At 54.0% G+C, this 27,745-nt stretch overlaps 1 protein-coding gene across 4 annotated transcripts; it reads left to right on the top strand.

The window, feature by feature from the left end:
* PDZD4 (PDZ domain containing 4) lies at positions 1 to 27,666 on the top strand. 4 transcript variants are annotated; one of them, XM_081564545.1, is made up of 8 exons: positions 1 to 238; positions 21,651 to 21,904; positions 22,875 to 22,965; positions 23,393 to 23,491; positions 23,888 to 23,950; positions 24,376 to 24,477; positions 24,663 to 24,773; positions 24,963 to 27,666. In XM_081564545.1, exons 1-8 carry the CDS (start codon positions 179 to 181, stop codon positions 26,526 to 26,528), a joined length of 2,346 nt encoding a protein of 781 aa, XP_081420671.1. In that variant the 5' UTR covers positions 1 to 178; the 3' UTR covers positions 26,529 to 27,666. The 4 variants fall into 4 exon arrangements, with proteins under 4 accessions (XP_081420671.1, XP_081420672.1, XP_081420675.1 ...); XM_081564546.1 differs by having other exon boundaries at positions 179 to 238; positions 21,651 to 21,886; XM_081564548.1 differs by lacking the exon at positions 1 to 238 and adding an exon at positions 659 to 786.
* The last annotated feature ends 79 nt before the right edge of the window (positions 27,667 to 27,745 follow it).

The following is a 27,745-nucleotide window of genomic DNA, read 5'->3' as shown; positions in this document are numbered from 1 at the left end:
TAACCCGAGGGGCGTGGAGCTGCCCCCACCCCGGGGGCGTGTCTCCCTCCCCCGCTAGGCGGCCCGCCCCCGTGCTAGGCTATGGACCCCGGCCCCGGCCCGGGGCCCGAGGTCCCGCCGTCGGGTCAGTGAAAGGCGTTTTCCCGTGGCCGCCCTCCTCCACTCGGTGGCCGGCACCATGGGATGTAATATGTGCGTGGTCCAGAAGCCGGAGGAGCAGTACAAAGTGATGCTGCAGGTAGGGCGGCCCGGCCGCGGGGGCGAGGGGCGCGGGGGCGTCTCCTGCGGGGGAGGGCCGGATGGAGGGGCCGGAGGGCCCTGGGCAGAGAAGGTTACGGAGGCATTTTCGTCCTCCGTCTCTGGGGCGGCTGGGTGTTGGTGTCCGTGGGAACCAGGCACAGAAGGGGGGGCGGGTGGGAGTCCCTGCGTAAGGATCGGGGTACGGGGCGCATCCCTAGGGCGCCCGATTGATTGCTAGGCGAGCCCTGGATCCCGATCGGTCCGGGTCGGGAAGTTGGGCTGAGCCCGGGTCCGCTGCGCGAACACCCCGGGACCCGGAGCCGGGAAACGCGTTGCCCCCGGCGCCGGCGCGGGACGGGGGTTGCATAGCAACGGCCTGCGTTTCCCAGATCTCTCTGGCCCCGCTGGCCCCGGTGCTGGGGAAGGGAGGTGGGCGCTCGCGGAGCGCCGGAAGGCGGGGGCAAATCGCGGTCCCCTTGGGCCAGGGGTACGGGGGCCCGCGGGCCGCGCCCCGGGACCCCGCTGACGCCCGGCCGGCGCGATCAGGTACCTCCCCCAGCAATCCCTCTCCGCTCCGGCCCTGCCCAAGCAAACGGTGGGCTCCCAGGCCTTCGGGGCCTCGGCTGAGCGGCCGTCGCCGGGTCTGCTAGAAGGGCAACCAGCGACCGTCGGTGCCCGGCCGCCCTGTGCCCCGCCGCCCTGTGCCCCGCAAGGCCTTTGGGCGGTGAGTGGGGGCGTGGACTGGGCAGTGCTCGACGCCCAGAAAGATGGGAGACTCCAGGTAGCGCTCTCGGACCCGGAGCCGGGCTCCTTTGCCTGTGCGTGGCGTGACTTCGTGAGTGCGTGCTTGTGCCCCGTCTGTGTGTGTGCAGAGGCTCCTGCCACCCCGCGTGTGTGTACTTTCTCTGTGCGCCCTGAGAACCGTCTAGAGACGTGTCCCGGATGGCTTGGCCTGAGACGTCCCCCGGGCTCTGTGGAGGGAGTTCAAGGTCAGAGGTGGGGGGGATCGGGACCGGAGGGGGGGATCGGAACCCAGGGGCAGACCGGGCGCATCCAGGTATACGTTTCTACTCTGGGTTTGTTGGTCCGGACCGGGCGCAGGTGCAGGCCGGAGAGGTGCTGGATGGGAGAAGGGGGTCTCCTTAGAAAAATCGGGAAACCTCCTGCAGGCATTGGCGGAGGCGCGGGGGAGACGGGGGAGGACGCGGGAGCGCTGAGTGCGTGGTGGGAGTGTAGGTCCTTGGGCTCACCCGGGCAGAAGCCGGCGGCGGGCCGGACGCGGAATCTTGCCCCAACCTGGTGGCGCTCCTCCCCGCCTGTCCCAGGCCGGTCTCCGGGGACGCGCAGGTCTTCTGCTTTCCCGGCTCGCGGCTCTCCGCCTTCTTTCTGCCTCAGCCCCCCCTACCTCCCCGACCCCGCCTCCACACACCTAGCCTCGTGGTTAGTTTCATCTCTCCTTCCAGCTGTTTGGAAATCTTGGCTTGGCTATTACCATTTCCCCTTCGTGCGGTCGGGTGCTGGAATGACCCAGGTTGGGATCACTAGACTAGGAGGTCCTATGGAATCCCAGGGGTCGCCCCCTCCCCGCGCCCCCCCCCCAAGCCCCGTGCTTGGTTTCATCTCTCGTTCCAGCTGTTTGGAAATCTTGGCCTGGCTATTTTCATTTCCTCCTTATGCGATCTGGTTGGGAAATGACCCAGGTTGGGGTCACTAGACCAGGCAGTCAGGTGGAATCCCAGTGGTCAGCACCAAGGCTGCAGAGAGGGAGGTGGGGGGGTAGGTGGGTTGCCATGGTTGGTCGATGAGGCCATGCCATCCCATCTTCATGGCTGCCTTTTCTTGCAATCATTCCATCAAACATCAAGCGAATCCAAAGCTCTTGAGTTGGCTCTTGATGGTAGCACTTCATTAAGGGCCAACCCCATGGGGATGTGTGGAAAGTGGAAAGCAACCTGCCCCACGCTGCAGGCCCAAGTTGAGCCAGCCAAGCTTGGGAGAGGATGTTGCTGTGATCCTCCGGATTCCCCAGGGCAGGAGTGGGGGTCCTCAGATCTGGCTGGGTTGGCCTTCAGGGAGGCTCCCTGTTGGAGGAAGGCTTGAGGTGAACCTGGACAGGGAAGTCCTGGGCCAGGGTTTTCTCCTGGAGGAGGACTCCCAAGCCCTAGGCAAGAGCTCCCCCAGGAGATGGGTCCTTTGCCTTTCCTGGTCTTTGCCAGCCCTCACCAACCAGGCTCTGGGGACGTTGATCCCTTTTAAAGCTCCCGCAGAAGTTTGGACAGAATCGGAGACTGGATGTGGTTTTGATTTTACCTTTTACATCTTTATATTGATCTTTTAATTTTTACAGCGCTATAGTTGATTTATATTATTGTGTTTCTGCTGTTCAGCAAAGTGAATTATTTATATTTACGTCTACTCTTTTTTAGATTCTATTTCCATATAGATAATTACAGAGTACAGAGTGGAGTCCCCTGTGTTACACAGTATGGGTGCAGTTTTTTAGAAAAGAAACTGTCCTTTAAGGGAAAATCAAAGAAAATTGAATTGTAAAAAAATCTAGAGAGGAGGGAAAGCCATTAGCTATCCCAGATGATGCCAGGTCCAGGGGCTAACAGGGAGCTTCTCCCGGCTTGAACCTCTTTTCAGAGGGAAGAAGGTTTTGGTCCAGAAGACCAGCTTCCAGGACCTCTGCCTACCCGCCACTTAAATTCTGGTGCTTCCCAGCTTCAGAGATGCTTCTCCATGGCTTGTCCATACGTGCCTGTGGCCCCAGCATCTTACCAAAATAAGGAACCCCGCCAGGACACAGTGCAGCCCAGAGACACGCACAAGGACACCTACACCACTTGCCATGTGGCTTCCTTATGCCCCGAGGCCCTTTCCTACCTCCCCAGAGGCCTCTGACACCCAGGTTAAGAAGTCTCAAGTCTCTGTTCTAGCCTTGATTCCAGACCCTTTTCTCCAGATGATTCACAGGTATTTTAAAAAAATGCACACACACAGAGCTGTTTTGATGTATAATCCACATAACCTTGCAACATGTACAGTTGAGTGGTTTTTAGTATATTCAGAATTGTGCAACCATCACCAATATCTTATTCCAGACCATTTTCATCACCTTAAAAAGAAACCTTGTATCCATTAGCAGTCACATGCCCATTTGTCCCAGTAGCTCCTAGGCTCTGGCAACCACTAGTCTACTTGTCTTTTTGGACTTGCCTGTTCCAGACATTTCATTTCAGTGAAACCAGTTTCATTTCAGGAACCGTATGAAACCTGATCTTTTGTTGTCCAGCTTCTTTATCATGTTTTTAAGGTTCTTCCACATTGTAGCGTGTTCTCGGTACGAAATTTATTTTTATTACTGAATAATATTCCATTGTGTGGCTATATACCACATAATATTTATCGTCATCCGGTGATGGACATTTGACTTATTGCCACCTTTTAGCTAGTGTGAACAGTCATCCTGTGCACATGAGTGTACAAATACCTGTTTGAGTCCCTGCTTGCAATTCTTTCAGGTAAATAACCAGAAATGGATTTGCTGGATCATATGGTAATTACGGTTAGTATTTTGAGAGCTGCCAAACTCTTTTCCACAAAGCCTACATCATTTTACATTTTACATTCCCACCAGCAGTCTAAGAGGATCCCAATTTCTTCACAGCCTCTCCAACACAAGTTTTAGATTAGAGCCAGCCTATTTTTTGAGGTGGTATCTGTCTCATTGTGCTTTCCAAATGCATTTCATGATGAGTATCCTTCCTGTACTATTGACTATTTGCTTATCTTTTCTGGAGAAATGTCTATCTTCATGCCTTCACCACAGCTTTTACTAGAGCTTTGTAAATAAATTTTGAAGTGTGGGTCTTCCAACTTTGTGTCTTCAAAATTGTTGTGTCTGTTCCAGGTCACCTGCGTTTCCATACAAATTTTCAAACCAGTTTGTCAATTTCTGAAAAGCCAGCTATGATTTTGTAGGAATTGCGTTGGATTCATATTGAATATTGCATTGAATAGATATTGAAATTGTATTGAATATTACACTGAATTTGGAGGAGTGTTACCCATGAACATGGTATGTATTTTTATCCCACTTGTGAAATCTTAGTTTCCTGACTAGGGATTGAACCTGGACCCTTGGCAGTGAAAGCACAGAGTCCAAACCACTGGACCACCGTGGAATTCCCTGGGTCTTCATTACTTTTGCCAATGTTTTGTACTTTTGTTAAATGTATTCCTGAGTACTTTATTCTTTATGATGTTATTGTAAGAGTTGTTTTCTCAATTTCCTTTTCATTTTTCTCGTTGCCACTGTATAGAAATACAATTCAGTTTTTTGTATTGGTCATGTATCTTGCAACCTTATTAAACCCATTTATTAGCTGGAATAGTTGTTTTGGGTGGATTCCTCAGGATTTCCTATATATAAGTAGAGAGATAGTTTTCCTTCCTTTCCTATCTGGATGCCTTTCATTTCTTTTTTTGGTGGAGCCTTGTGGTTCCTGGATCAACTAGGGATCAAACCCCTACCCTGTGGAGTGGAAGCACCGAGTCTTAACAACTGGATGAGTCTTAACCACTGGACGGCCAAGGAAGTCCTGTCTCTTGTCTTTCTTTTTCTTGCCTACTTGCTCTAGCTAGCACCTCCAGTGTAATGTTGAATGGAAGTGGTCAGGCATCCTTGCCTTGTTCCTGATCTAAGTGGGGAGGCTTCCAGTCTTTGTCCCGTGAGTATGAAGTTAGCTGCGGGTTTGTCATAGATGCCCTTTATCAGGTGGAGGAAATTCCCTTCTATTCCTAGTTTGAGTGTTTTTATCATGGAGGGTTGTTAGATTTTGTTGAATGTTTTTTCTGTGGCCATTGAGATGATCCTGTGGTTTTTTTGGCCCTGGGTTCTTCTGATGTGGTCTATCACAGGCATGTCAGAAGTGCAGCCTGTCAGAACCCCAGTTCCATTTCTGTTGTCCCAGTCTTGTCCTCCAAGGATATTTAACCAAGTGTGGGTGCTGGGGGCCTGGGGGGCACAGGGAGAGCTTGGAAAATCTGGAAATGAGCCTTAGTAGGGGGCCGGGTCGTGCAGGTTGTTAGGAAGAGGAAGAAGCCAGGTCACAAAGGGTAGAAAGGGCGATAGTCTGGTCATTGTACACTGAGACACCAAAGCGCCTTTGAGAGCCATTCCTGGTATCTCTGCTTACTGGGCCTGTGTCCTTCTCTCTGTCTGACACCATGACCCCTTGTCTTGGATCTGTCTGAGTCATTGATAGAAAATTCTAGAAAGGCAAACTATAGTGACAGAAAGCAGATGGTGGTAGTAGGGGGTGGGGTTCCCTGGTGGTCTGAAAGGGAAAGTGTTAAGTCACTCAGTTGTGTCTGACTCTTTGAGACCCCATGGACTGTAGCCCAGCAAGGTCCTCTGTCCACGGGATCCTCCAGGTAAGAATACTGGGAGTGGGTTGCCATGTCCTTCTCCAGGGGATCTTTCTGACCCAGGGATTGAACGTGGGTCTCCTACATTGCAGCCAGCAGGGAAGGCCTAGTGGTTAGGATTTGGAGCTTTGACTGCAGTGGCCCAGGTTCAGTCCCTGGTCAGGGAACTGAGATGCTGCAAGCCGGCCTCAAAAAAAAAAAAAAAAAAAAAAAGCAGGTGAGGGGCACGCAGATCAGTATTTGCAGGGATGGTGGAAGAGGGGTGGGAGGACCCTTTTGGGGATGATGGAGATTGTCACTCTGTTGATTGTGGTGATAGCTTTACAGATGTATGCATACCTCTGATATCAAAACTTTTCAAACTGTATGCTCTAAATACATGCAGCTGATCATATGGCAATTATACTCCAGTAAAGCTTTAAAAACAAGAAGGCAAAAGGAGAAGGGGGCGGCAGAGGATGAGATGGCTGGATGGCATCACTGACTCAATTTAACATGAGTTTGAGCCAACTCCAGGAGATAGTGGAGGACAGACAAGCCTGGCAGGCTGCAGTCCATAGGGTCAAAAGAGTCGGATATGACTTAGCAACTGAACGACAACACATACTCTTACCAAAAGCACTACCCCTACCAAAGCACACAGGAGCACTTAGCTCAGCAGGGGCCCCTGGTAGGGCCAAGTAGGTCTTTCTTTCCTTCTCCTTCAGGGCCTCTGCCAGGGAATACAATGTGTGGAGGTACTGAATGGCTCCTTGACTCAGTTCCTCAGCTTCTACACGTGCCACATGGGAATACAGAGGGCCTACCTCCTGGCGTCAATGCCATTGAGAAATCAGCAGGGCATTTGGTCCCCTGGAATCTCATCTGAGTGGGCGAGGGGTTGCGGCCATCTGATCAGGCACTAAGGAGTGGAAAGTGGATAGAGAAGGCCTTCCTCATGAACCTTTCACAATGTCCAGTGAAAGAAGACTGTCCAATATTATTGTGAGGGTTTTCCTAACAGGAAAGAAGAGGGAGGGACTTAACTTGGCCCTTCCAAGGCAGTGTGTTTGGTCCCTGGTCCGGGAACTAAGATCCCACAGGGTGGGGTACAAAACCAAATGGGCCCTGAGCTGTGAAGTAGGACGTATGAGATGAGTCAGGCACTGGACAGATACCGAGATGGAGGCACACTGGGTCCTTCTGCACGTGAGCCACGCCAAAAGAAGAAAGACTTCTCGAGAAGCTGGGGTTCAGAGCTGGCTTCGGGCGTCACAAGGCATTGCCTCTCTCTGTAAGTGCAGTCTGTCTCTTCCTCAGGCTTGCTTTGAGCAGTGGAAATAAAAGGAATATTTTCATTTTGCGTTGATCACTGAGGAAGGCCTCATTTGAATGAAAAGAATATTTCAGTCTTTATGGAGAATATCATTTGGATTGCTGCAAGACATGGCCTTTGCCTTTGGGCTAACCAGGTTAGCCTAGAGGTGTGTAGGTGGGAGGAGGTTTTCCTTTGTCATCCACGGGTGCCTGGGAAGCTGTGAGCACACAACCAAGGATGACCTCAGGAAGTGCTTTGCTTTGCTTGTCTATCGTGGCTTCAGTGGGGCATCCCTCACTCCCAGCCTCTCTCCAGGCAGGACTTGAGAAGTGCCTGAGAGGCCTGCTCATCCCTGGAAAGGCAGGAAGTTCAGGGCTGCTGGGTCAGATTTCAGCTTGCCCCTGGGTGGGCAGCACCCACCCTTTGGGGAGGGCTTGGGAGGAGGAGAGACCCTGTGAAGCCTTTGCCTGTGGTCTGAATCCCTTCCAGGTGCTGGCAAGCCCCGGTTCCTCAAGGGGGCGCTCTGGGCCAGCACAACTACCCTGAGGCCCTTGTTAAAATGCAGAATCTGCTTCAGCAGGTCCGGGGTGGGGCCTGGGATTACTCACATGCCCCCAGGGGATGGATGTCCACGCTGCTGGTCTTAGCCTACACTCTGAGCAGTGAGGACCTTGAGCAGGACTTTGGATCAATCTGTGAACTTACAAATTCCATCAGTATCACCCAGCAAGTGAGTTTATTACAAATAAAAGGGAGGAGGCAAAATGTTTATAACCTAACATTTTTAATGAAGGAGAATGAATATTTAAAAAAAAAAAAAGGGAGGAGGCCTCAGCTTATATCTATCAAATCAATTTCCAGGGATGATTGTCCATGTGGGGCCCCCAAGGGACATACATAATCTGTTCTTCCAGGCCACATGCAACTAACTGAGCCTCTTCACGTCACCCACATCCTTACCAATAACCCACAGGTAGCTCACATGGGAACCCAGACACACACACACACCACCCCCATAATAAAGGATCTGTTGAGATGAAGGCTTCCTGCGTGCTTCATTCTCTCCGATCCTGCTCCTGAGCAGAAAGGGTGGGTAGAGTTTTAGGGGTGGATGGTATAGCTTGTCCAGGCAGCCTCAACTGGGAGCACACCATTCACTGGGTCAGTCACATGTTGTTGGCATGTAGTGCTGTTTCCCTGCTAGAATTCTAACAAATGAAGGCATTTTGCAGCCACCAGTGCAATTCATCCAGTTGAACTGATCCAGCTGGGGAGCATCCTTGGGTGGTCAAACCATGAGATGAAAGTTGTTGCGGAAAAGAAAGTCAGTCCCTGGGTCTCAAGGTATCTATCACCCAGATGACTTGTGCATTAGGAAGGGAGAAGGCAGCTTTGCAAGGGAGAGACTGAGTGATCAAACCGAGCCTCCCTCACACTGTGTGAGGAGGAACACAGCCTGCCCTGGGTGGCTGCTCTCCTCAGAAAGCCTAAGCTGAATCTAACCAGGAAGGAAGGAGGAGAATCCAGACCCTGGGACTTGGTATGAGGCCAGTGCCCTGGACTCTTCTAAGAGGTCAGTGTCATGAAAGTTGTTTTTCAATGCATAGGCTGTTGTAGATTACAGGAGACTAGAGACCTAAGAGACTTCCTAGGTGGCGCTAGTGGTAAAAGAACCTACCTGCCAGGGCAGGAGACATAAGAGACATGGGTTTGATCCCTGGGTCAGGACGATCCCTTGGAGAAGGGCATGGCAACCCACTCCAGTATTCTTGCTTGGGGAATCCCATGGACAAAGGAGCTTGACGGGCTACAGTCCACGGGGTGGCAAAGAATCAGACACAACTGAGCAGTGGAAGTGGAAGTGACAAATAGATTCAAGGGATTCGATCTGATAGACAGAGTGACTATGGATGGAGATTTGTAACGTTGTACCGGAGGCAGTGATCAAAACCATCCCCAAGGAAAAGAAATGCAAAAAGGCAAAATGGTTGTCTGAGGAGGCCTTACAAATAGCTGAGAAAAGAAGAGAAGCAAACGGCAAAGGAGAAAAGGAAAGATATATCCACCTGAATGCAGAGTTCCAAAGAATAGCAAGGAGAGATAAGAAAGCCTTCCTCAGTGATCAATGCAAAGAAATAGAGGAAAACAATAGAATGGGAAAGACTAGAGATCTCTATGAAAATTAGAGATACCAAGGGAACATTTCATGCAAAGATGGGCATAATAAAAGACAGACATGGTATGGACCTAACAGAAAGTGGAAAGTGAAAGTTGCTCAGTTGTGTCCAACTCTTTGTGACCCCATGGACTATATAGGGCATGGAATTCTTCAGGCCAGAATACTGGAGTGTGTAGCCTTTCCCTTCTCCAGGGGATCTTCCCAATCCAGGGATCGAACCCAGGTCTCCTGCGTTGCAGGCAGATTGTTTACCATCTGAGCCACAAAGGAAGCCCAAGAATACTGGAGTGGGTAGCCTATCCCTTCTCCAGCAGATCTTCCTGACCCAGGCATTGAACTGGGGTCTCCTGCCTTGCAGGCAGATTCTTTACCAACTGAGCTATGATGGAAGGACCTAATAGAAGCAGAAGATATTAAGAAGAGGTGGCAAGAATACACAGAAGAACTATACAAAAAAGATCTTAATGACCCAGATAACCACAATGGTGTCATCACTCACCTAGAGCCAGACATCCTGGAGTGAGAGGTCAAGTGGGCCTTAGGAAACATCATTAAGAACAAAGCTAATGGAGGCGGTGGAATTCCAGCTGAGCTATTTCAAATCCTAAAAGATGATGCTGTGAAAGTGCTGCACTCAACATGCCAGCAAATTTGGAACACTCAGCGGTGGCTACAGAACTAGGAAAGGTCAGTTTTCATTCCAATGCCAAAGAATGTTCAAACTACTGCACAATTGCACTTGTCTCACACATTAGCAAAGTAATGCTCAAAATTCTCCAAGCCAGGCTTCAACAGTACGTGAACTGTGAACTTGCAGATGTTCAAGCTGGATTTAGAAAAGGCAGAAGAACCAAAGAACAAATTGCCAACATCCGTTGGATCATAGAAAAAGCAAGAGAGTTCCAGAAAAACATGCTTCATTGACTACTCTAAAGCCTTTGACTGTGTGGATCACAACAAACTGTGGAAAATTCTTCAAGAGATGGGAATACCAGACTACCTTACCTGCCTCCTGAGAAATCTGTATGCACGTCAAGAAGCAACAGTTAGAACCGGACATAGAACCAGACATGGAACAATGGACTGGTTCCAAATTGGGAAAGGAGTATGACAAGGCTGTATATTGTCACCCTGCTTATTTAACATGCAGAATTCATCATGAGAAATGCTGGGCTGGATGAAGCACAAGCTAGAATCAAGATTGCCGGGAGAAATATCAATAACCTCAGATATGCAGATGACACCACCCTATGGCAGAAAGCAAAGAAGAGCTAAAGAGCCTCTTGATGAAAGAGAAAGAGGCGTGTGAAAAAGCTGGCTTAAAACTCAACATTCAAAAAACGAAAATCATGGTATCCGATCCCATCACTTCATGGCAAATAGATGGGGAAACAATGGAAACAGTGAGAGACTAGTTTGAACTGTGGTGTTGGAGAAGACTCTTCTCTTGAGAGTCCCTTGGAATGCAAGGAGATCAAACCAGTCCATCCTAAAGGAACTCAGTCCTGAATATTCATTGGAAGGACTGATGCTATAAAGAAGGCTGAACACACTGAAGAATTGGTGCTTTTGAACTGTGGTGCTGGAAAAGACTCTTGAGAGTTCCCTGGACAGCAAGGAGATCAAACCAGTAAAGGAAATCAACCCTGAATATTCATTGGAAGGACTGATGATGAAGCTGAAACACCAATACTTCAGTCACCTGATGCGAGAACCTGACTCACTGGAAAAGACCCTGATGCTGGGAAAGATTGCAGGTAGGAGAAGAAGGGGATGACAGGATGAGATGGTTGGATGGCATCACTGACTTGATGGACATGAGTTTGAGCGTTGGTGATGGACAGGGAGGCCTGGTGTGTTGCAGTCCATGGGGTCTCAAAGAGTCAGACATGACTGAGTGACTGAACTGAACTGAGCGACTAACACTTTCACTTTCAGAGAACTGAGAACCAAATGTGTGATCCTTGATTGGATCCTGGATCTGGTAAGAAAAAAAAAAAGGTTATAAGGGCATTAGCAGTATAATTGGAGAGATGATTGTGTCCGTGTTCAATTCCTGAGCACATTAAGGGTGTCGGGATTTCCCGGGAGGGGAAGGTTGGTGCCAGCTTTTTGCTTGGGAATGTGTGTGTTGAGACAGGAGGGAGCAGGTACGTTGGATCTGGGTGAGGGGCATGCAGACGTCCCTGGGCAGATGCCATGGACAGATGTGCCGATGGCCCTGTGGGTTGACAATTTTCCAGCTCCAGAGATGGGAAGGCATGAATGAGGACTTCTTTCTGGGCCCCCGAAGAAAAGAGCCTGCCCTGCTCAGGGCATCTCCTTTCTGGGTCCCGCGGAGCCAGACACCCAGCTGCTTCCAAGGTGTTCCCTGGACACTGGCGACAGCAGAGATGAGAGCTAGTCCGTGGGACTGGGCGCCAGGGCAGAGGCTAACTTTGGTTTCTGTTCTCACCTGGCCTCGGTTTCCCAATCCGCAGAGTGGGGTTGGGAGAGGCAACCTAACCGTGGGCGCCCCTTGAATTATGGCATCAACCCCCTCCTCCTCTCCTGACCCTGGGTGAAAGGGGCGTTCCCCAGACCTTCCAGGGGGCCGCGGGGCCTGTGGGACCCCCAGTCTTCCGGGCCAGGGCTCTTTTCTCAGACTACCCTCCCCGCCTCACTCAGAGATTCTCAAATCAGAGCACCTGGGACAGATGCTGAGGGCCTTCCACCTGGAGCCCCCGGCCCCCTAGAGCCAGGGCCGGAGATCCACCACGGCTGGGGGCGGGGGCGTAGGACCGCAGGGGTAAGGGCAGGGGCTTCGCGCCCGCCGGTCGGGCCGCGAAGCGCGGGAGAGAGCCGGCCGGCATGCGGGAGAGCAGGCGGGCTGGGCGGCCCAGCCTCGCTCGCGCCGCCATAGCGGCGCGCTCTTTGTCTGCGGCTCCGCGCCCGGCCCCCGCCCTCCGCCGCCTCGGCCCCGCCCTCCGCCGCCTCGGCCCCGCCCCCTCCTCCCAGGCCGCCGCCGCTTCGCCGCGGGCGGGGGGTGGGGCCGTGCCTCAGGTTTCGCGGATCAGGCCCCTGCTTGATCGCGACTGCGTCGTCAAGCTATCTGCGTTGCTGTTTCCTGACCCCTTGCCCCTGTGTCCTCTCGTTGCCCTCATATCTGCCCCATGTCCCACTGGACACCGATGTCCCTTCTGCTGCTCCGCCACCGTTTGCCTCGCTCTTGCCCCCTGCCCCACGCCACTTGTTTCCCTCGATTCCCCACCCCCCACATATACCCACTACCTTTTCCAGGTCTGTCCCTCGCTCTTTTTTGGCATTGAAAAATTTTTCGTCTTCTGACCCTACCTTTCCCAACAAGCATTCAAATGCTCTCACGTGTCTGTCCTTGTAGAAACCAAACCTAGGGCTCTCCCACACCCCCAAGCTGCTTCGACCCCATTCTCTGCAAAAGCTCCCAAAGGCTGAGTCTATACAGGCTGGCTGGGTGTCCTCCTCCCCGACTGCCCTCTTTTCACCAATCCAGAGGGCCCTTCTGCGTCCTGATCCTGTCCAACCTCCCCTCCTTGGTACACTGTCTTTCCCAGCTTCCCTTTTTCACTTTCCTTCTCTCTGGGTGACTAAGCTCTGTGTCTCTCTCTGCAACTGCTCAATGTCAAGGTGCCTTCGGGTCCTCCTTGGGCCTCTTATCTCCACGTACACTCAATCCCTGGCTGATATACCTCCATCTCAGCATTTATATACTTCCCTGGTAGCTCAGATTGTAAAGCGTCTGCCTACAATGCAGGAGACCCGGGTTCGATCCCTGAGTCGGGAAGATCTCCTGGAGAAGGAAATGGCCACCCACTCCAGTACTCTTGCCTGGAAAACCCCAAGGACAGAGGAGCCTGGTAGGCTACAGTCCATGGGGTCGCAAAGAGTCAGACATGACTGAGTGACATCACTTCACTTCACTTCAGCAGTTTAAGTCAAGAACAGTCAATTCCTACTTGAATTCAAAAACAGTGGTCATATGACACTTGGTTTAGTGGCTTGGTTGGAGACACATATAGGTGGAGTGGGGCAAGTCTCAGGAACTTCAAATCAGAGATCAAGATTTGCACTGGGGCTTCCCTGGGGACTCAGTGGTGAAGAATCTGCCTGCCAGTGCAGGAGTCATGGTTCAAGCCCTGGTCCGTGAAGATCCCACATGCTGCGAAGCAACTGAGCCCATGCGCCAAAAGAAGCCACCACAATGAGAAGCCTGTGCACGGCAACTCGAAAGTAACCCCGGCTCAATGCAACTGGAGAAAAGCCCTCGCAACAACAAAGACCCAGCACAGCCAAAAATTAACAAATTTAAAAACTTATGTTTAAAAAACTATCTGCATTGAGTAAAACCAGTTCCCCAAGTCCTGCCTCTTCCCCACGTCTATGTCTTTTCCAGTGACCCGCATCTCTGTGAGGGCACCTGTGGTCTCTGTGGGTTCAGGGAGCAGTTTTAATTTTTTATTGTGGGCAACGATGTATGTCATAAAGTTTCCCATTAGTGACATTTGAGTTCTTTCAGTGTGGTGTCATTGTCACCACCACCTAGTTCCAGAACATGGTGGTCACTCCAAAAGGGAACTTCCTACCATTATGCAGCCTCTCGCCACTCTCTCTTTGCACTCCTCGACTTTCTGTCCCCATGGATTTGCCTTTTCTGGAATCATACAGCATGTGGCCTTCTGTGCCTGCCTTCTCTCACTTGGCTGGGCTGCCGGACTGTATTCATCCATGCTGTATTATTAGCATGTATCAGGACTTTGCTCCTTTATATGGTGGAATGATCTGCTGGGTGGATGTTCCCCCATTATGCTTATCCATCTGCTGGTGGACATGGAGGAGGCTTCCAAATTCTGCCTATTTAGAAAAATGCTGCTGGGAATTTCCCTAGAAGTGCAGCGGTTAGGACTCAGCGCTTTCACTACTGTGGCCCAGGTTCAGTCCCTAGTCATGGAACTAAGATCCCCGCAAGCTGTGCCACGAGGCCAAAAAAAAAAAAAAAAATAGTGCCGATATGAGCATTTGTGTACAAGCTTTTGTTAGGGTGCTTGTTTTCCATTCTCATGGTTACGCTGGATTGTATGGCAGCTCTAGAGAGTTTTCCACATCTACTGTTCTCCATTGACGTTCCTGCAGCCTCACGCCCTCCCTTACTGCGCTCCTTCTAATCCCTCTGATTCCCGGAGAAGCCCTGTGGAGACAGCACAGCAGGGCCTTGTGCCTGGAATCCTTGTCCTCACCCTCTGGGGCCCCCCTCAGTGCACAAGCAGTGAGCAGTGACCCAGGCCCCCAGATTTGCTGTCCCAGTTCAGCCTCTGATGCTGGGGGGGGGTGAGGGGGGCCCCCCCTTCCTTGCTCATCTCCCCAACACCCTGGATTGTTAGAAGGGTCTTCCTCTGCCCACCAAGACTGCCTCCCACTTAGCCTCTGGAGCTTGGGTTGAGCCGGTCCCTGCGCCAGCTGTGTGCCAACTGCATCTCCTCTCCCCTACCCCTCCCACCCTTGCCCCTCTCCCAGCTGCCACAGGCACCTGCGCTCCGGTTGTCGGAGGAGTCCCACCCTGGGGCCTGGCTTACTTTGAGGGGCTGGGGTGGGCAGGGCCCCCCTCTGAAGGCAGACCTGGGGGCCTGCTGTGTTCTCCCCCCTCTCTGACTGGTGCCTTGTGGGTCAGTGTGCCCCCACCCCTGGGGCCTCCTGCTGCCTTCTGCTCAGACATGGGGCTGGGAGAGCTCGGGGCCCACTCCTTGGCCACCCACAGAAAATCCCTTCTGCAAATGCAGCCCTAGAGCCAGTGGTGGAGTGCACATGGGGGAAATGGAGGGTGGGAGGGAGTCTGCTTGGTCCTGCCCCAGGCCTGAGACTGATTGACAGCTCCATGACAAGGCCCCTCTCAAGCCATCCAGAACCAGCTTCCTGGTGTTCCCTGCAGTGGGCCTGGGACCCTCCCTGCCACTTCTCCTAAGGGTGGGAGCTGCGATCCACTCTGGGGATCCAAGGTCCTGGGAGCTGCCCCTACCGTTTCAGGGACACCTGGGCAAGAGCGTGCCTCCCCCAAGTTTCCCCAGCTCAGATCTGGATGTGAAGTCTGATGTGACTTCATCACCACTGCTCCCAAGGGGCCTGAGCCCAAAGGCTGCACTCTCCCCCGCCCCGGCCAGGGCTGCCCAGGGGCCAGGAACACAAGGCTGCCCCTGAGCCTGGGGTCTCAGGAAAAAACCTCAAGAGCAGGGCACAGGCTAGATTGTTCTTGCCTGTTTTCTCTAGGTAGCCAAGTAATGCTTATGGAAGAAAATGCTGTAAAGAACAAAAGACGAAAGTCATCTAGAATCACTAACTCCCAGAGATAACCAAGCACTGCTGGGAGAGTCGCTCAGTCGTGTCCAACTCTTTGTGACCTCGAACTCTCCAGGCCAGAGTACTGGAGGGGGTAGCCTTTCCCTTCTCCCGGGGATCTTCCCAACCCAGGGATCGAACCCAGGTCTCCCGCCTTGCAGGCAGATTCTTTACCAACTGAGCTATGAGGAAAGCCCCAACCACTGCTGACATTCTTCCATTTTCATGAATTTCCTTCCAGTCTTTAAAGAAAGGATTGTGTAATAATACTGACGCAGGTGCCAATGAATATATATAACAGGCACGCCCATTCCAAATAGTTTTCACAGCCCCGTGCACTCTCTGAGCTGCACACTTGTGGCACTACAATGCTCCTGTGGGCTCACACCTGCCTTCCCATCTGCACCCCCATCAGCTCTCAGAACTGGGCTCACACTGAGCTCTCCCAGCAGGTCCTTTTTGCTTGATAGTTTATTATGAGACTTGTCCAGCAATGCTATCTTTTTGAAGTCCATAAACAGTTTTTCAAAAAACAATTTAGCCATGGTATATAAAGTCGGGAAGAAAGCAAATTCTCAGATCTTCATTTCCCTTGAACAATGTTTCTATATATTCTTTTGCAGTCTTTTTCTGTAAACATACATTTTACATGATAGTCATCAGAATTAATGTGCCATTTTTAAAATTAGTTTATTTTCTATTTTTCAACTTTACAATATTGTATTGGTTTTGCCATACACTGACATGAATCCACCATGGGTGTACACGTGTTCCCCTTCCAGAACCCCCCTTCCACCTCCCTCCCCATCCCATCCCTCCGGGTCATCCCGGTGCACCAGCCCCGAGCACCCTGTATCATATCTTTTTTGAGAAACGCTTGTTAGAAGACTCTGGTAGGGCAGCTGTACATTTCCATGAGGCAGACACTTGTACTAAAGAGTACTGTAAAGTTTTTGGCATTAGAAATAATGCTGGTACCTCCATACATTAAATACAGAATGACCATATGGCCCCAAATTTTTGAAAACAGGGTCTCGAACCCTTGGACAAAAATGTTCACCATAGTGTGATTCACAATTGCCAAAATGTAGAGACAAACCAACGTGTGTTGAGGGATGACCGATTTGTCCACTCAGTGCAGTTTTCTGGAATAGGTTGCAATATTACCCATAAAAGAAATGAAGTACTGACGCCTGCAGTCATATGGGTGGACCTAGAAAACATGCTGTGGGAAAATGCCAGACATACTGGACCACCTGTTGTAGGATTCCACTTAGGAAATGTCTAGAGGCAGGTGTAAGAAAGAAAGATTGGTAAGTGCCAGGGTGGGGTGAATTTGGAGAGAATGCGTAGGGGATCTCCTTTTGGGTGCTGAAAATGGCCCGGAGTTAAACAGATGTGATGGTTGCATGACTGTTCGGGGCATGAAATGCCACTGAGTTGTACACCTGAAATGGTTAAATGGTAAATTTGACGTTTGCTGTATTTTCGCACAATAAAAAAAAAAAAAATAATGAATGCTGCCCTGTTCTGAATATCCTTATCATTCATGTACTATAAATTATGATTATTTTAAGATCTATTATTTATAAGAAATGTAGTGGATAAAAGGATATGATGAACATTAGCAAGGTTCTTTCTAGTTATCAAAAAATTCCTCCAGCAAGTTGACCATCTTGTGTTCAGGGGTGAAACTGAGCCTGAGCCCACACAGAGTGCCCCTGACCGGGGATCGCTTCCGGGTCTAAGCAGGAGCCGGGTGCCCCAGCTCTGCCTGAGAGACAGAAATGGGTACAGTGCTGAGGAGCAGAGGAGCACTTCTCCTCCGAGCCAGGGTTGTGCCATCGGTCCTTGGGCCTGCTGACACCACCTTGAGCCTTTGACCTCACAGGCTGGTAGGCAAGGCCCACGGGTAGCCTCCGGAACCTGAGGGAAGGCGAGTCACCCTGAAACCGTCTGTTTGGCATTCTCCCTGGGTGGGGGGTTGCCAGGCCTGGCGTGGCTCTTGGGCTCAGAAGGGACACACTGGGTCACTTCGCCTTAAGTGAGTGTAGGTGGCTGGGAAGCAAGAAAGAAGGGCATTGGAGGGGAGAAGGTGCCACAAGGGCTCAGCAAATGAAAAAGCTTGGCTGGAGTGCCAAGACCATCCCCACCCCATCCACAGTTGCCACCCTGGAATCCCCTCCAACTCAGCCTAAGCCCCACCTTCTCCCCCCATCCCAGGGGTACCCACCATCCACACACCCCCAGCCCCTACTATATATAGTCCACTCCCTGCCCCTCACCAGCTGGAGATGCCAACTGTGGTGGGCATGTCTGGGTGAACAGATAGTCGTGTTACGTTCTGCTCTGAGTGCTTTTTGGCCGGTCCTGGAAAACGGGCACTAAGAGACATCCACCTGGCAGATGAGGAAACGGGAGAGGCTAAAGGATTCACCCAGGACACAATGCCTGGGCCAGAAACCTCTGCGCCCAAAGTCTCACCCCTTCTGCATGCTAATATGTGATGGCAGCTGTCCCTCCACGTGGACGTGTTCTGGATTGTTTCTCGAGTATTGCGTGTGTACTGCCATCCAACCTCGAGGTGGGCCTTGTGGGCCTCAGTGTTCTTCCCATCCCTGACCCATCCCTCCCCTCCCCTCCCCTGTCCAGGGGGATTCAGGTTTGTCACCCTGAGGTACATTTTCTCTTATCTGTGCTGTTCATAAGCATGTGTATTGCCACAAACCACATGTACGAATATACCACAATTTTTGGATCCATTCTACCAATGGCAGACTTGCACTCTTTCTGGTATTCACATCTCAGTTTCCTGAAGGGGCATCTCCTCAATCCTCCTCAAAAGGGTTTGGGGTCCCTTTTCCTGGAATCCCTGCTTCCCTACTGAGTTCTGGATTTTTCCAGTGTTCTGTTCAGTTCAGTTTAGTCACTCAGTCGTATCCAACTCTCTGCGATCCCACGGACTGTAGCACGCCAGGCCTCCCTGTCCATCACCAACTCCCGGAGTTTACTCAAACTCATGTCCATTGAGTCGGTGATGCCATCCAACCATCTCATCCTCTGTCATCCCCTTCTTCTCCCACCTTCAATCTTTCCCAGCATCAGGATCTTTTCAAATGAGTCAGCTCTTCCCATCAGGTGGCCAAAGTATTGGAGTTTCAGCTTCAACATCAGTCCTTCCAATGAATATTCAGGACTGATTTCCTTTAGGATGGACTCCTTGGATCTCCTTGCAGTCCAAGGCACTCTCAAGAGTCTTCTCCAACACCACAGTTTAAAAGCATCCATTCTCAAAGTGCTTACAGTGCAGGTTAAAAAAAAAAAAAAAAAAGCATCCATTCTTCGGCGCTCAGCTTGCTTTATAGTCCAACACTCACATCCATACATGACTACAGGAAAAACCATAGCCTTGACTAGATGGACCTTTGTTGGCAGTGTTCTGTATGTGTTCTTTATTCTGGATAATCTTGTGTCTGTTCTGTGCCTGTCCTAACTGTAGTTATGATGTCTTTTGTTATCCAGAAGTCTTATAGTTTAACACAGTCAGAGTGATACCTTTTTCCATTCTTGTTTGCCCATGTTTTATCTTCAGGCGATTCCCTTGCCATCTGGCGGTTAGGCCTGGGCGCTTTTGCTGCCATGGCCCACATTCAGTCCATGGTCTGATCCCTGGTCAGGAAACTAACATTCTGCAGGTCGTGAGGCCCGGCCAAATGAAAAAGAAAAAATGGCTTCTCTATGTCAGTATCATAAAAACACTTTAAAGTCCTCCAAGCTAGTTTTAAAGCTTGATCCATTTAGGACTTGGGTCCATTTTGAATTGGCTTGGTGTGGGTTTGGAGCAGTGGCAGCCAGCCAGGGAGGTGGGGTGTGCCTCCGGCGGGTGTAGACTGTGGTCTTACCTTGCGGGGACTCTGATGGGCTGGCTTTGGTTCACAACTGTCCAGACAGGAGCAGGGACATTTGAATGATGGCTTGGCCCGTGCACACACTCTTTCTCTTCTTCATGGCTGAAGGATGAGGGAGCATGACAAGTGCAGAATTCCGCTTTGATCCTTGCCCTGAATGTCGCCATCTTGTCGGTTGCCCTCACCCTCCCTGGGAGGGGCTCACATCTTATTTGTCCTGCCCTGTCCCTGTTCCTTATTAGCTCTGGGGGCTCAACGGGAAGGCTGAGGAGAAGAGGAGGTTGAAGGCGCCCCAGGCACTCATGGCAGGAGAGGCCCTGGAGCTCCAAGCCTCCACACCCAGAGCTCTGCTTCTGCCTGGTGCCACATGGGTCAAGGATCGGATGGCTGCAGGGTTGTCACAGGGGTGGCCTGGATCTGTGTGTGTGTGCCCATCCCCCTCTTGACATCCTAGCCCACCCGGCTCTCCCCTCCCACTGCCTGGGCCCAGTTTCCATAGCAACGCTGCGGCTGGGTACCGTTTCCAGGGAGAAATATATCCCTGTGTTTCTCAGCGTCACCTGAGCATCCCACTGCACACCATGAAAATGTGAAATGTGCCTCCTTCCAAAAATCCTGAGCACAGTAGCTCCACATGGCCCCTTCTGGATTTAAGGGCAATGGGGCATAAGTTAATGTTCTGTAAAACCCTGGTTGGGAGTGTTTGTTGATTTCTGTGGTGTGAATATTCCCACCACGACCACCACCCCGGCGTCACTGATCGCCGGGTTGGGAAGAGACGTAGCCACTCACCATCCTGTGGCGTGTCCTTCCAGACACACTAGACTGAAGGAACCCTAAGGGGCCAGACAACTGGAAAATGTAGTAGTTAGAAAGCCATGAGTTTGGAGGATTCATGGCCTTTGTTTTTAAGATAATTTATTTAGTTGTACGCTTGTACAATCGAAAGGTCGATACTGGATGTGCGTTAACGGATGCCTCAAACATTCCCTGACCTTTTTGGCTCTGCTAAGGGCTTCAAGGCCAGTCTGCCCATTCCCTTGGCCCCCAGCCTTATCCAGACCGGCCTTCACACACCGCCTCATGTACACAGCAGCTGGTCCTTTTCTCCCACGCACCTCCCTTCCCTCCTCCGTTTATAACTGCAACCTCCCTGGCTCTCTTGATCCTCTAGGGCTGTGGTGACCACATTCTACAACTAATATCTGTTTCCTTAATACTCTTTGATCCGATAATTCCACTTCTGGAAATGTTCTCCATCACCACCTAGATTATACAAAGACATACATTAGATAATAGGTACAGAATGTACAAAGAAAGGTGTCTCTGCAAACTTCTTTCTGATTGAGAACCACTAGTGATAGACAGTAGAGACCAAACCAACACAGAGTGGATGGTCCATGCATAGGCTGCCTGCAGTCACAAAAAGGGAAATGAACAAGGAGGAGATATGCTAATAGTCACAGCTTTTACGTCCCTAAGATGGCGGGTGATTTCTGTTTTCTTCTTTAGGATTTTCTTTTTCAAATGTTCTACAGTAAAACTCTTTATTTGATAACTAGACGAACCTGATTAAAAAATCTTTCCTGACTATGGAAAGATTGGGGAGAGAGGAAAAAATTTCCTGAAATCGCTGTCTACAAAGGACATACCCATGTAGCCACAAGATGACTATCTGGGTTCCATAACTCAGAGGAGCCACCGGCTGTCCAGGGGTCCTTAGGACTCTGTGCTTTCCTGGAACGACACTCAGGGGCTGGCCTGTTCTTGACAGCCTGGAAACCATGATTTTGCAACTATACTGGCCATCTTGGTGAAAACCCTTATTCCTGGAGACGCCCAGCTTGGGGGAGCACTGTCTCAGTTGAAGACTGGGACAACCATGGTCTTATCAGGGCCACTTCCTCAGCCCCTCTCTTGGGCTCGGGTGTGTGGCATCCTTTTATCTGTGGCAAGCCTTGGCTGCCTTGAGGACGGAGATCCAGTCCTTCAAGCCTTTTTGCTTTTCGCGGCCCTCGCGTCTGAACCCGTTTGTGGACTGACTTCCATCGGCAGAAGGCAGTCAAGGTCTCCCTCCCAACTCGGATGCTCGAAGGAGGAGGAGGAGGGCCCAGCACGGCTCTGGGGCGAGGCTCCCCGGCACTCAAGGTGTGGCCCTGCCATCCCCAGATGGCTTGGTGCGGTGGCAGAGGGGGCCAGGGTCATCAGGGCCCCGGCGCGTCCTCACTGGGGCGTGTCTCTGCCGCAGGTGAACGGGAAGGAGCTCTCCAAGCTGTCTCAGGAGCAGACCCTGGAGGCCCTGCGTGCCTCCAAGGAGCCCCTGATGATCCAGGTGCTGAGACGCAGTCCCCGCCTCCGGGGGGATGGCTCCTGCCACGACCTGCAGCTGGTGGACAGTGGTACTCAGACGGACATCACCTTCGAGCATATCATGGCGCTGGGCAAGCTGCGCCCACCCACCCCGCCCATGGTCATCCTGGAGCCGTTCGTCCCATCTGAGCTGTGAGTCGCCCTCAGGAGGGCCCCGGGCCCTCCCTCCAGAGAGGGCACACCACCCGGGGCAGCCATCCCGGGCTACCCAGAGCTGCTACGTTGTCGCAGCTCTGGGCATGGTGGGGAAACCCTGACTGGGTGCCCTCTATGGCAGAAAGCAGGCTTCTTGGCCTCCAGAACTGACTGTCACACCCCAGGGCTCAGGAATCTCCAGGCTTCTAGCCTCTGGCTGGAGGCCAGCTGGTTTTGGGCCTAGGGGGTCTGACATGCAGGCTCCCTGTTGTATCTACCCCCAGGGACACGGGAGGACTGTCCTGGGACCTTGCTGCCGGAAGGTTGGGGTCCTCAGCTATTCCTCCTCCATTGTCTCTTCTCTTCTGCCAGCATCACCCCTCGAATCTTCTTGCATCCTTGTCTGTTCCATTCCTCTTCCTGCTTTCAACTTCCTCCATCCCTTTGACCTTCTTCTTTGGCCCGCTCGGAAGAAGGGCCTCTCCTCCGGGCCTGATGGCTCAGGACCGTGTGAGCACTGACTTGTCTCGCTAGAGTCTCCCAGGCAGCAGGGAGGTGGTCCCGTGGTCCCCTCCTCTGTGGAGAGGAAGACCCAGTGCTGGCAGTGGCCAGGCTTAGCCTCAGGGCCAGAAGGGCTGCCTCTGGACGGAGACTGGGTCCTGCTCTGCTGCCTAGCCATCCTCCAGGGCCCGGATAACTCCTGGGGGCACTGCGTGAGTGGGTCCAGTGCCAGCTGGGAGGGGCAGCTGCTGGCTGGCATGGTGAGAGGCATTGAGCTGGGGGTCAGGACGGAATGGTCCAGGACGGGGTGAGAAGAGCTTAGGCATGCCTGGGTCCTCGGTGCGGATGACCTCACAATCCTGTTCAAGACATATTCCCCGTCTCTGCCTGGGTGCGTGTAGCACAAAAGGAGGGGTATGGAAGAGGTAGCTGGGCCACCGCCTGATGCCCTGCTTCTCCTGGGCAGCCCCCCCATCAGTCATGAGTATTATGACCCAGCGGAGTTCATGGAGGGCGGCCCGCAGGAGGCAGACCGGATGGATGAGCTGGAGTACGAGGTGAGACGGGCAGCCAGCCCTGGGATAGCCGTCAGCTGCCCAGCTTGGGCCTGGCTCCCGCCGCCCCTAGGCGGCCAGACCTCACGGCCCTGTCCTGTGCGTGGTTTGTTACTCGGGCCCAAGGGCCAAGTTGGGGTGAGTTGGGGAGGGCTGAGTCGCGTGAGATCCCTCGCTCGGTCTGTGTTGCTGAGTCTGTGTCCTGCACCTGTGTCTATCCCATGAGTCCCATGTGTCCTGTGTGTGTGTGTCCTGGGTGTTTCCTGGGGTAGGGGAGACCACGGGACCCACGTGCCGTTTGGGATGGTAAGAGAGAATCTTGGGAGCTCGGCTGACGTGACACAGTCCTGGGGTCAGGGCTGAGCCGGGGCTGCCCCCTCCCACCCCCGCCACGGTTTCTCATCCTCTGTTTCCCCATCCCCCACGGCAGGAGGTGGAGCTGTATAAAAGCAGCCACCGGGACAAGCTGGGCCTGATGGTCTGCTACCGCACAGATGAGGAGGAGGACCTGGGCATCTACGTGGGAGAGGTATGAAGCTGGGAGGGGGCGGGGGTCTTCTTGAAGGCTCCACGCAGCCTCCCTGTGCAGCAGCCCCCAGGAGGGGCCAGGGCACCCCAGCGCTCTAAGGCTGCCCAGAAGGAGCCTGGTTAGCACCACAGGGAGGCTGCTGGTCGGCGAGGCCAGGGCAGCCCATGGCTTCTGTGTGTGTGTGTAGTCAGCTAGTCCTCCCCACAGGACCCGGGCTTGTAGTGGAAGAGCCCTTCCCAGCGATCACAGGGGTGCTTCTCCTCACCTGTCTGCCATGCTCAGAAAGTCAGCCCCCTGTTCGCTTGGGGGGCTGCCCCTAGGCGAGGCTGCCCCTTCCTACCAAACAGGCACCTTAGTGGAGAGGGCCAAGGCCCCACTGATGCCCGTGCCTTGCAGGTGAATCCCAACAGCATTGCAGCCAAAGATGGCCGGATCCGTGAGGGAGACCGTATCATCCAGGTGAGCTTGGGGGACAGGCTCTCTCCCGCTCAGAGCCTAGCCTGAGGCTGGGCAACCCCCCGCCTCCATGCCTGAAACCAGGGCTAGGACTCACCTCCCTGCTGCACAACCATGCACCCGGCTCCTGTGTGCCCATGGGATCTGCTGGCATGGTGGGCCCCTTGCTAGCCTGTCCCTCTGCGCCCCTGACGTGAGCAGGTCTGCCACTCCACATGTGTCTCTGAGCACACGTGCTCTTGGGTGGGCCAGGTGGTCTCCGTCTGTGGCATCTTCCACTTACCTCCATCTTGCCGGACCCCAAGAGCCCGTCCTGGCCCAGAGTGCTTGCTTCGCAGCTCCGGGAGAGGTGGACCCCTGTAGCTCAACTGGGGCTTGCTCCCGAGCCAGCCCTGGGGTATCCGTTGACGGTCCTTGGCCTGCCGCAGATAAATGGCGTGGATGTCCAGAACCGGGAGGAAGCGGTGGCCATCCTGAGCCAGGAGGAGAACACCAACATCTCCCTGCTGGTGGCCCGGCCCGAGAGCCAGGTGGGTGTGTGCCCGCTCAGGTGTCCTGGGCCCCCCGACCCTGGGTTAGGGTTCGGGCTTTCCGGCACCGGTTGGGGGTGGGGGGTGCGTTTCCAGGGCCCATTGCCCTCTTTGGCCTCTGATGAAGGGGGGCGCTCTGGGGTGGTCCTTGAGGCCACGGGGACAGCATGGGCCTGTCTCTGCAGCTGGCAAAGCACTGGAAGGACAGTGACCGGGATGACTTACTGGATAACTTTGGCTCTGAGAATGAGGGTGACCCGCGGGCAAGGAAGCTGAAATCCCCCCCGGCCCAGCAGGTGAGGAAGGGGGGTAGGGCGGGGAATGGGGTGCCAGAGGGCAGAAGGAGGAGGGGCTGGGGGGGCTGTAGGAGATGGAGCAGACCCAAAAGAAGCCCTTGTAATCCCCACCCCCGGCAACGCCCCCCCCCACCCTTCCCTCCCACCCGATGGGGCCCCCACTGAGCGGGACTACTCTTGCCACCCCAGCTTGGACACGAAGAGGAGAAAGGGGCCCCTGAGGCGGGCCCGGGCCTGCACAACAGCCAGGAGCTGGACAGTGGGGTGGGCCGGACAGACGAGAGCACCCGCAACGAGGAGAGCTCCGAGCATGACCTGCTGGGGGACGAGCCCCTGAGCACCGCCAACACACCTGGGCCCTTGCGCAAGTTCGGCCTGCAAGGGGACCCCCTGCAGAGCCACGACTTCCACTTCAGCATGGACTCCCTGCTGGCCGAGGGCGCAGGGCTGGGTGGCGGCGATGTGCCGGGCCTCACGGATGAGGAGTATGAGCGCTACCGCGAGCTGCTGGAGATCAAGTGTCACCTGGAGAACGGCAACCCACTGGGCCTGCCATTCCCCCGGGCCGCGGCCGGCCACGGCGCCCTGGACGTCAACCGCAACGAGAGTGCAGGCCACGAGCTGGCTGTGCTGGAGGAGGAGCTGCGGCACCTGGAGTTCAAGTGTCGCAACATCCTGCGGGCGCAGAAAATGCAGCAGCTGCGGGAGCGCTGCATGAAGGCCTGGCTGCTGGAGGAGGAGAGCCTGTACGACCTGGCAGCTGGTGAGCCCAAGAAGCACGAGCTGTCTGACATCTCTGAGCTGCCTGAGAAGTCGGACAAGGACAGCACCAGTGCCTACAACACGGGCGAGAGCTGCCGCAGCACTCCGCTGCTGGCCGAGCCTCTGCCCGAGAGCCCCCTGCGGCGGGCGGCCGTGGCAGCAGGCAACTCCAACCTCAACTGGACCCCCTCAGGAGCCCCTGGAGCCGCCCACCCCAAGGCCGCAGCCCCCCCTCCCCCGGGGAGCCCCGCCAAGTTCCGATCCCTCTCCCAGGATCCCGAGGTGAGCCGGAGACAGCACTCGGCCGAGGAGCGGGTCCACCGCGGCCCCAAGACGGGGGTGGCCCTGGAGCACGTGGGCCCCGAAGGCAGCCCCTACCTGTCGCGGCGCCACCGCAGCCCGGGCCAGGAGGGTGAGCACTACCACAGCTGCCTGCAGCTGGCTGCCCCACGTGGCCTCGAAGACCTGGGCCCCGGCCCCTTGAGTGTGGCCGCCGGCCCCCGGGTGAGCAGAGGGGGCGCAGCTGCGGCCCCCGAAGCGCCCCGCATGGAGTGGAAGGTCAAGGTGCGCAGCGATGGGACCCGCTACGTGGCCAAGCGACCCGTGCGCGACCGCCTCCTGAAAGCCCGGGCCCTGAAGATCCGTGAGGAGCGCAGTGGCATGACCACCGACGACGATGCGGTGAGCGAGATGAAGATGGGCCGCTACTGGAGCAAGGAAGAGCGGAAGCAGCACCTGATCCGGGCCCGGGAGCAGCGGAAGCGGCGCGAGTTCATGATGCAGAGCCGGCTGGAGTGCCTGCGGGAGCAGCAGAACGGAGACAGCAAGGCCGAGCTCAACATCATCGCCCTGAGCCACCGCAAGACCATGAAGAAGCGAAACAAGAAGATCCTGGACAACTGGATCACCATCCAGGAGATGCTGGCCCACGGCACGCGTTCGGCCGACGGCAAGCGGGTCTACAACCCTCTGCTCTCGGTCACCACCGTGTGAGCACCCTCTGTGCTCCTGGGCACAGGTCCAGTGACCTGGCCAGACCCCTGTCTCCCACCCTCCCTTAGCATCTAGCGTGTGTCCATGTGTGAGCGTGGGACTTTGCTACCTAGACAGAAGCCCCTGCGGAGAAGGGACGCCTCTCCTCATCAGCAACTTCCTTCTCCCCAGGGATAGCAACCACATCCCCAGTTGGCGTGGGGACAGACCTGTATCTGCTTCCCTTCAGCCATAGGGTGTGTGTCTGTTGTGTGTCTGTGTGTGTCTATGTGACATGAACCCAGGCACATGTACGCACACACACATGTACTTCCCCCTAGAATGGCTACTTGGGGACAGGGAAGTCTGCTGAAAAGGAGAGGCAAAGAAGACTGTCCTAAGCACAAGAGAATGTCCATTATTTGTAGACAGAGGCAACCCTGATTTTTTGTGGCTCTTTCCCTTTTCTGTGCTTGCTAATTGTTTCGATTCGTTTCGTTTTGTGGACCTGCTCTGGAGCTTGGCAGCTCCTTCAGGCAGCCTGACCAAGGTGGAATCCCCAAGTGATGGCTGGGAAGGAGGGGGTGGGGGGAAGAAGGGACGGGGGGGGTGGTTTGGGGGTGGGAGGGAAGGTGGGGAGATGAAGGCAAGAAGAGGAAGCAGCTTTGCAGGGGGCCTCCCCTCTGAGGTGTGGGGACAGGGAGCATAGGTGTGGCTTGCCAGGCTCACCCTAGAGGTCACCTCCTTCCCTGGTGGCCGTGGGGACAGAAGGGGCAGTCTCCATCCAAGATGTCAGCGAGCCCAGGCTGTGCCAGACGTCCCTGGAGCTTGCCTTCTCTCCTGAGTGGCAGGAGGAGTCCAGAAGCCAAGTCCCCCGAGTCGCAGAAGACCCTGGTGACAAGACCCACGCGGAGCTAGGGAGTGCCCTGGCACTGAGCAACAGGCAGGTGCTGCCAGCTGAGCGGACTGGGGAGCTGATGCCCTTGCACCCCACTTTGCCAGTGTGGACGAGGCCCCCCTCAGGGACCTGTGTATCAGTAAGAGCTGGCCTCAGGACCCTTCTGCAATTCAAAGGGCCTCAGATGGGAGGCAGACAGGCTGCCCATCCCTGCCCCCTGCTGGCGTCGTGAGAATAAAGCAAGCTGCCTTTTGAGGGTGACTCCTGGTCTCCTGGTATTCATTCTCCAGCACTGGGGGCTGGTTTGGGGCTTGGTGGGTCATGGGGAAGCTGAGAAACA

This window comes from Giraffa tippelskirchi, chromosome X, assembly GCF_054371585.1.
Source record: "Giraffa tippelskirchi isolate mGirTip1 chromosome X, T2T-mGirTip1v1.2.pri, whole genome shotgun sequence".
NCBI lineage: Eukaryota > Metazoa > Chordata > Mammalia > Artiodactyla > Giraffidae > Giraffa > Giraffa tippelskirchi.
The sequence above is the reverse complement of the archived record's forward strand: the minus strand, read 5'-3'. Positions and strand labels throughout refer to the sequence as shown.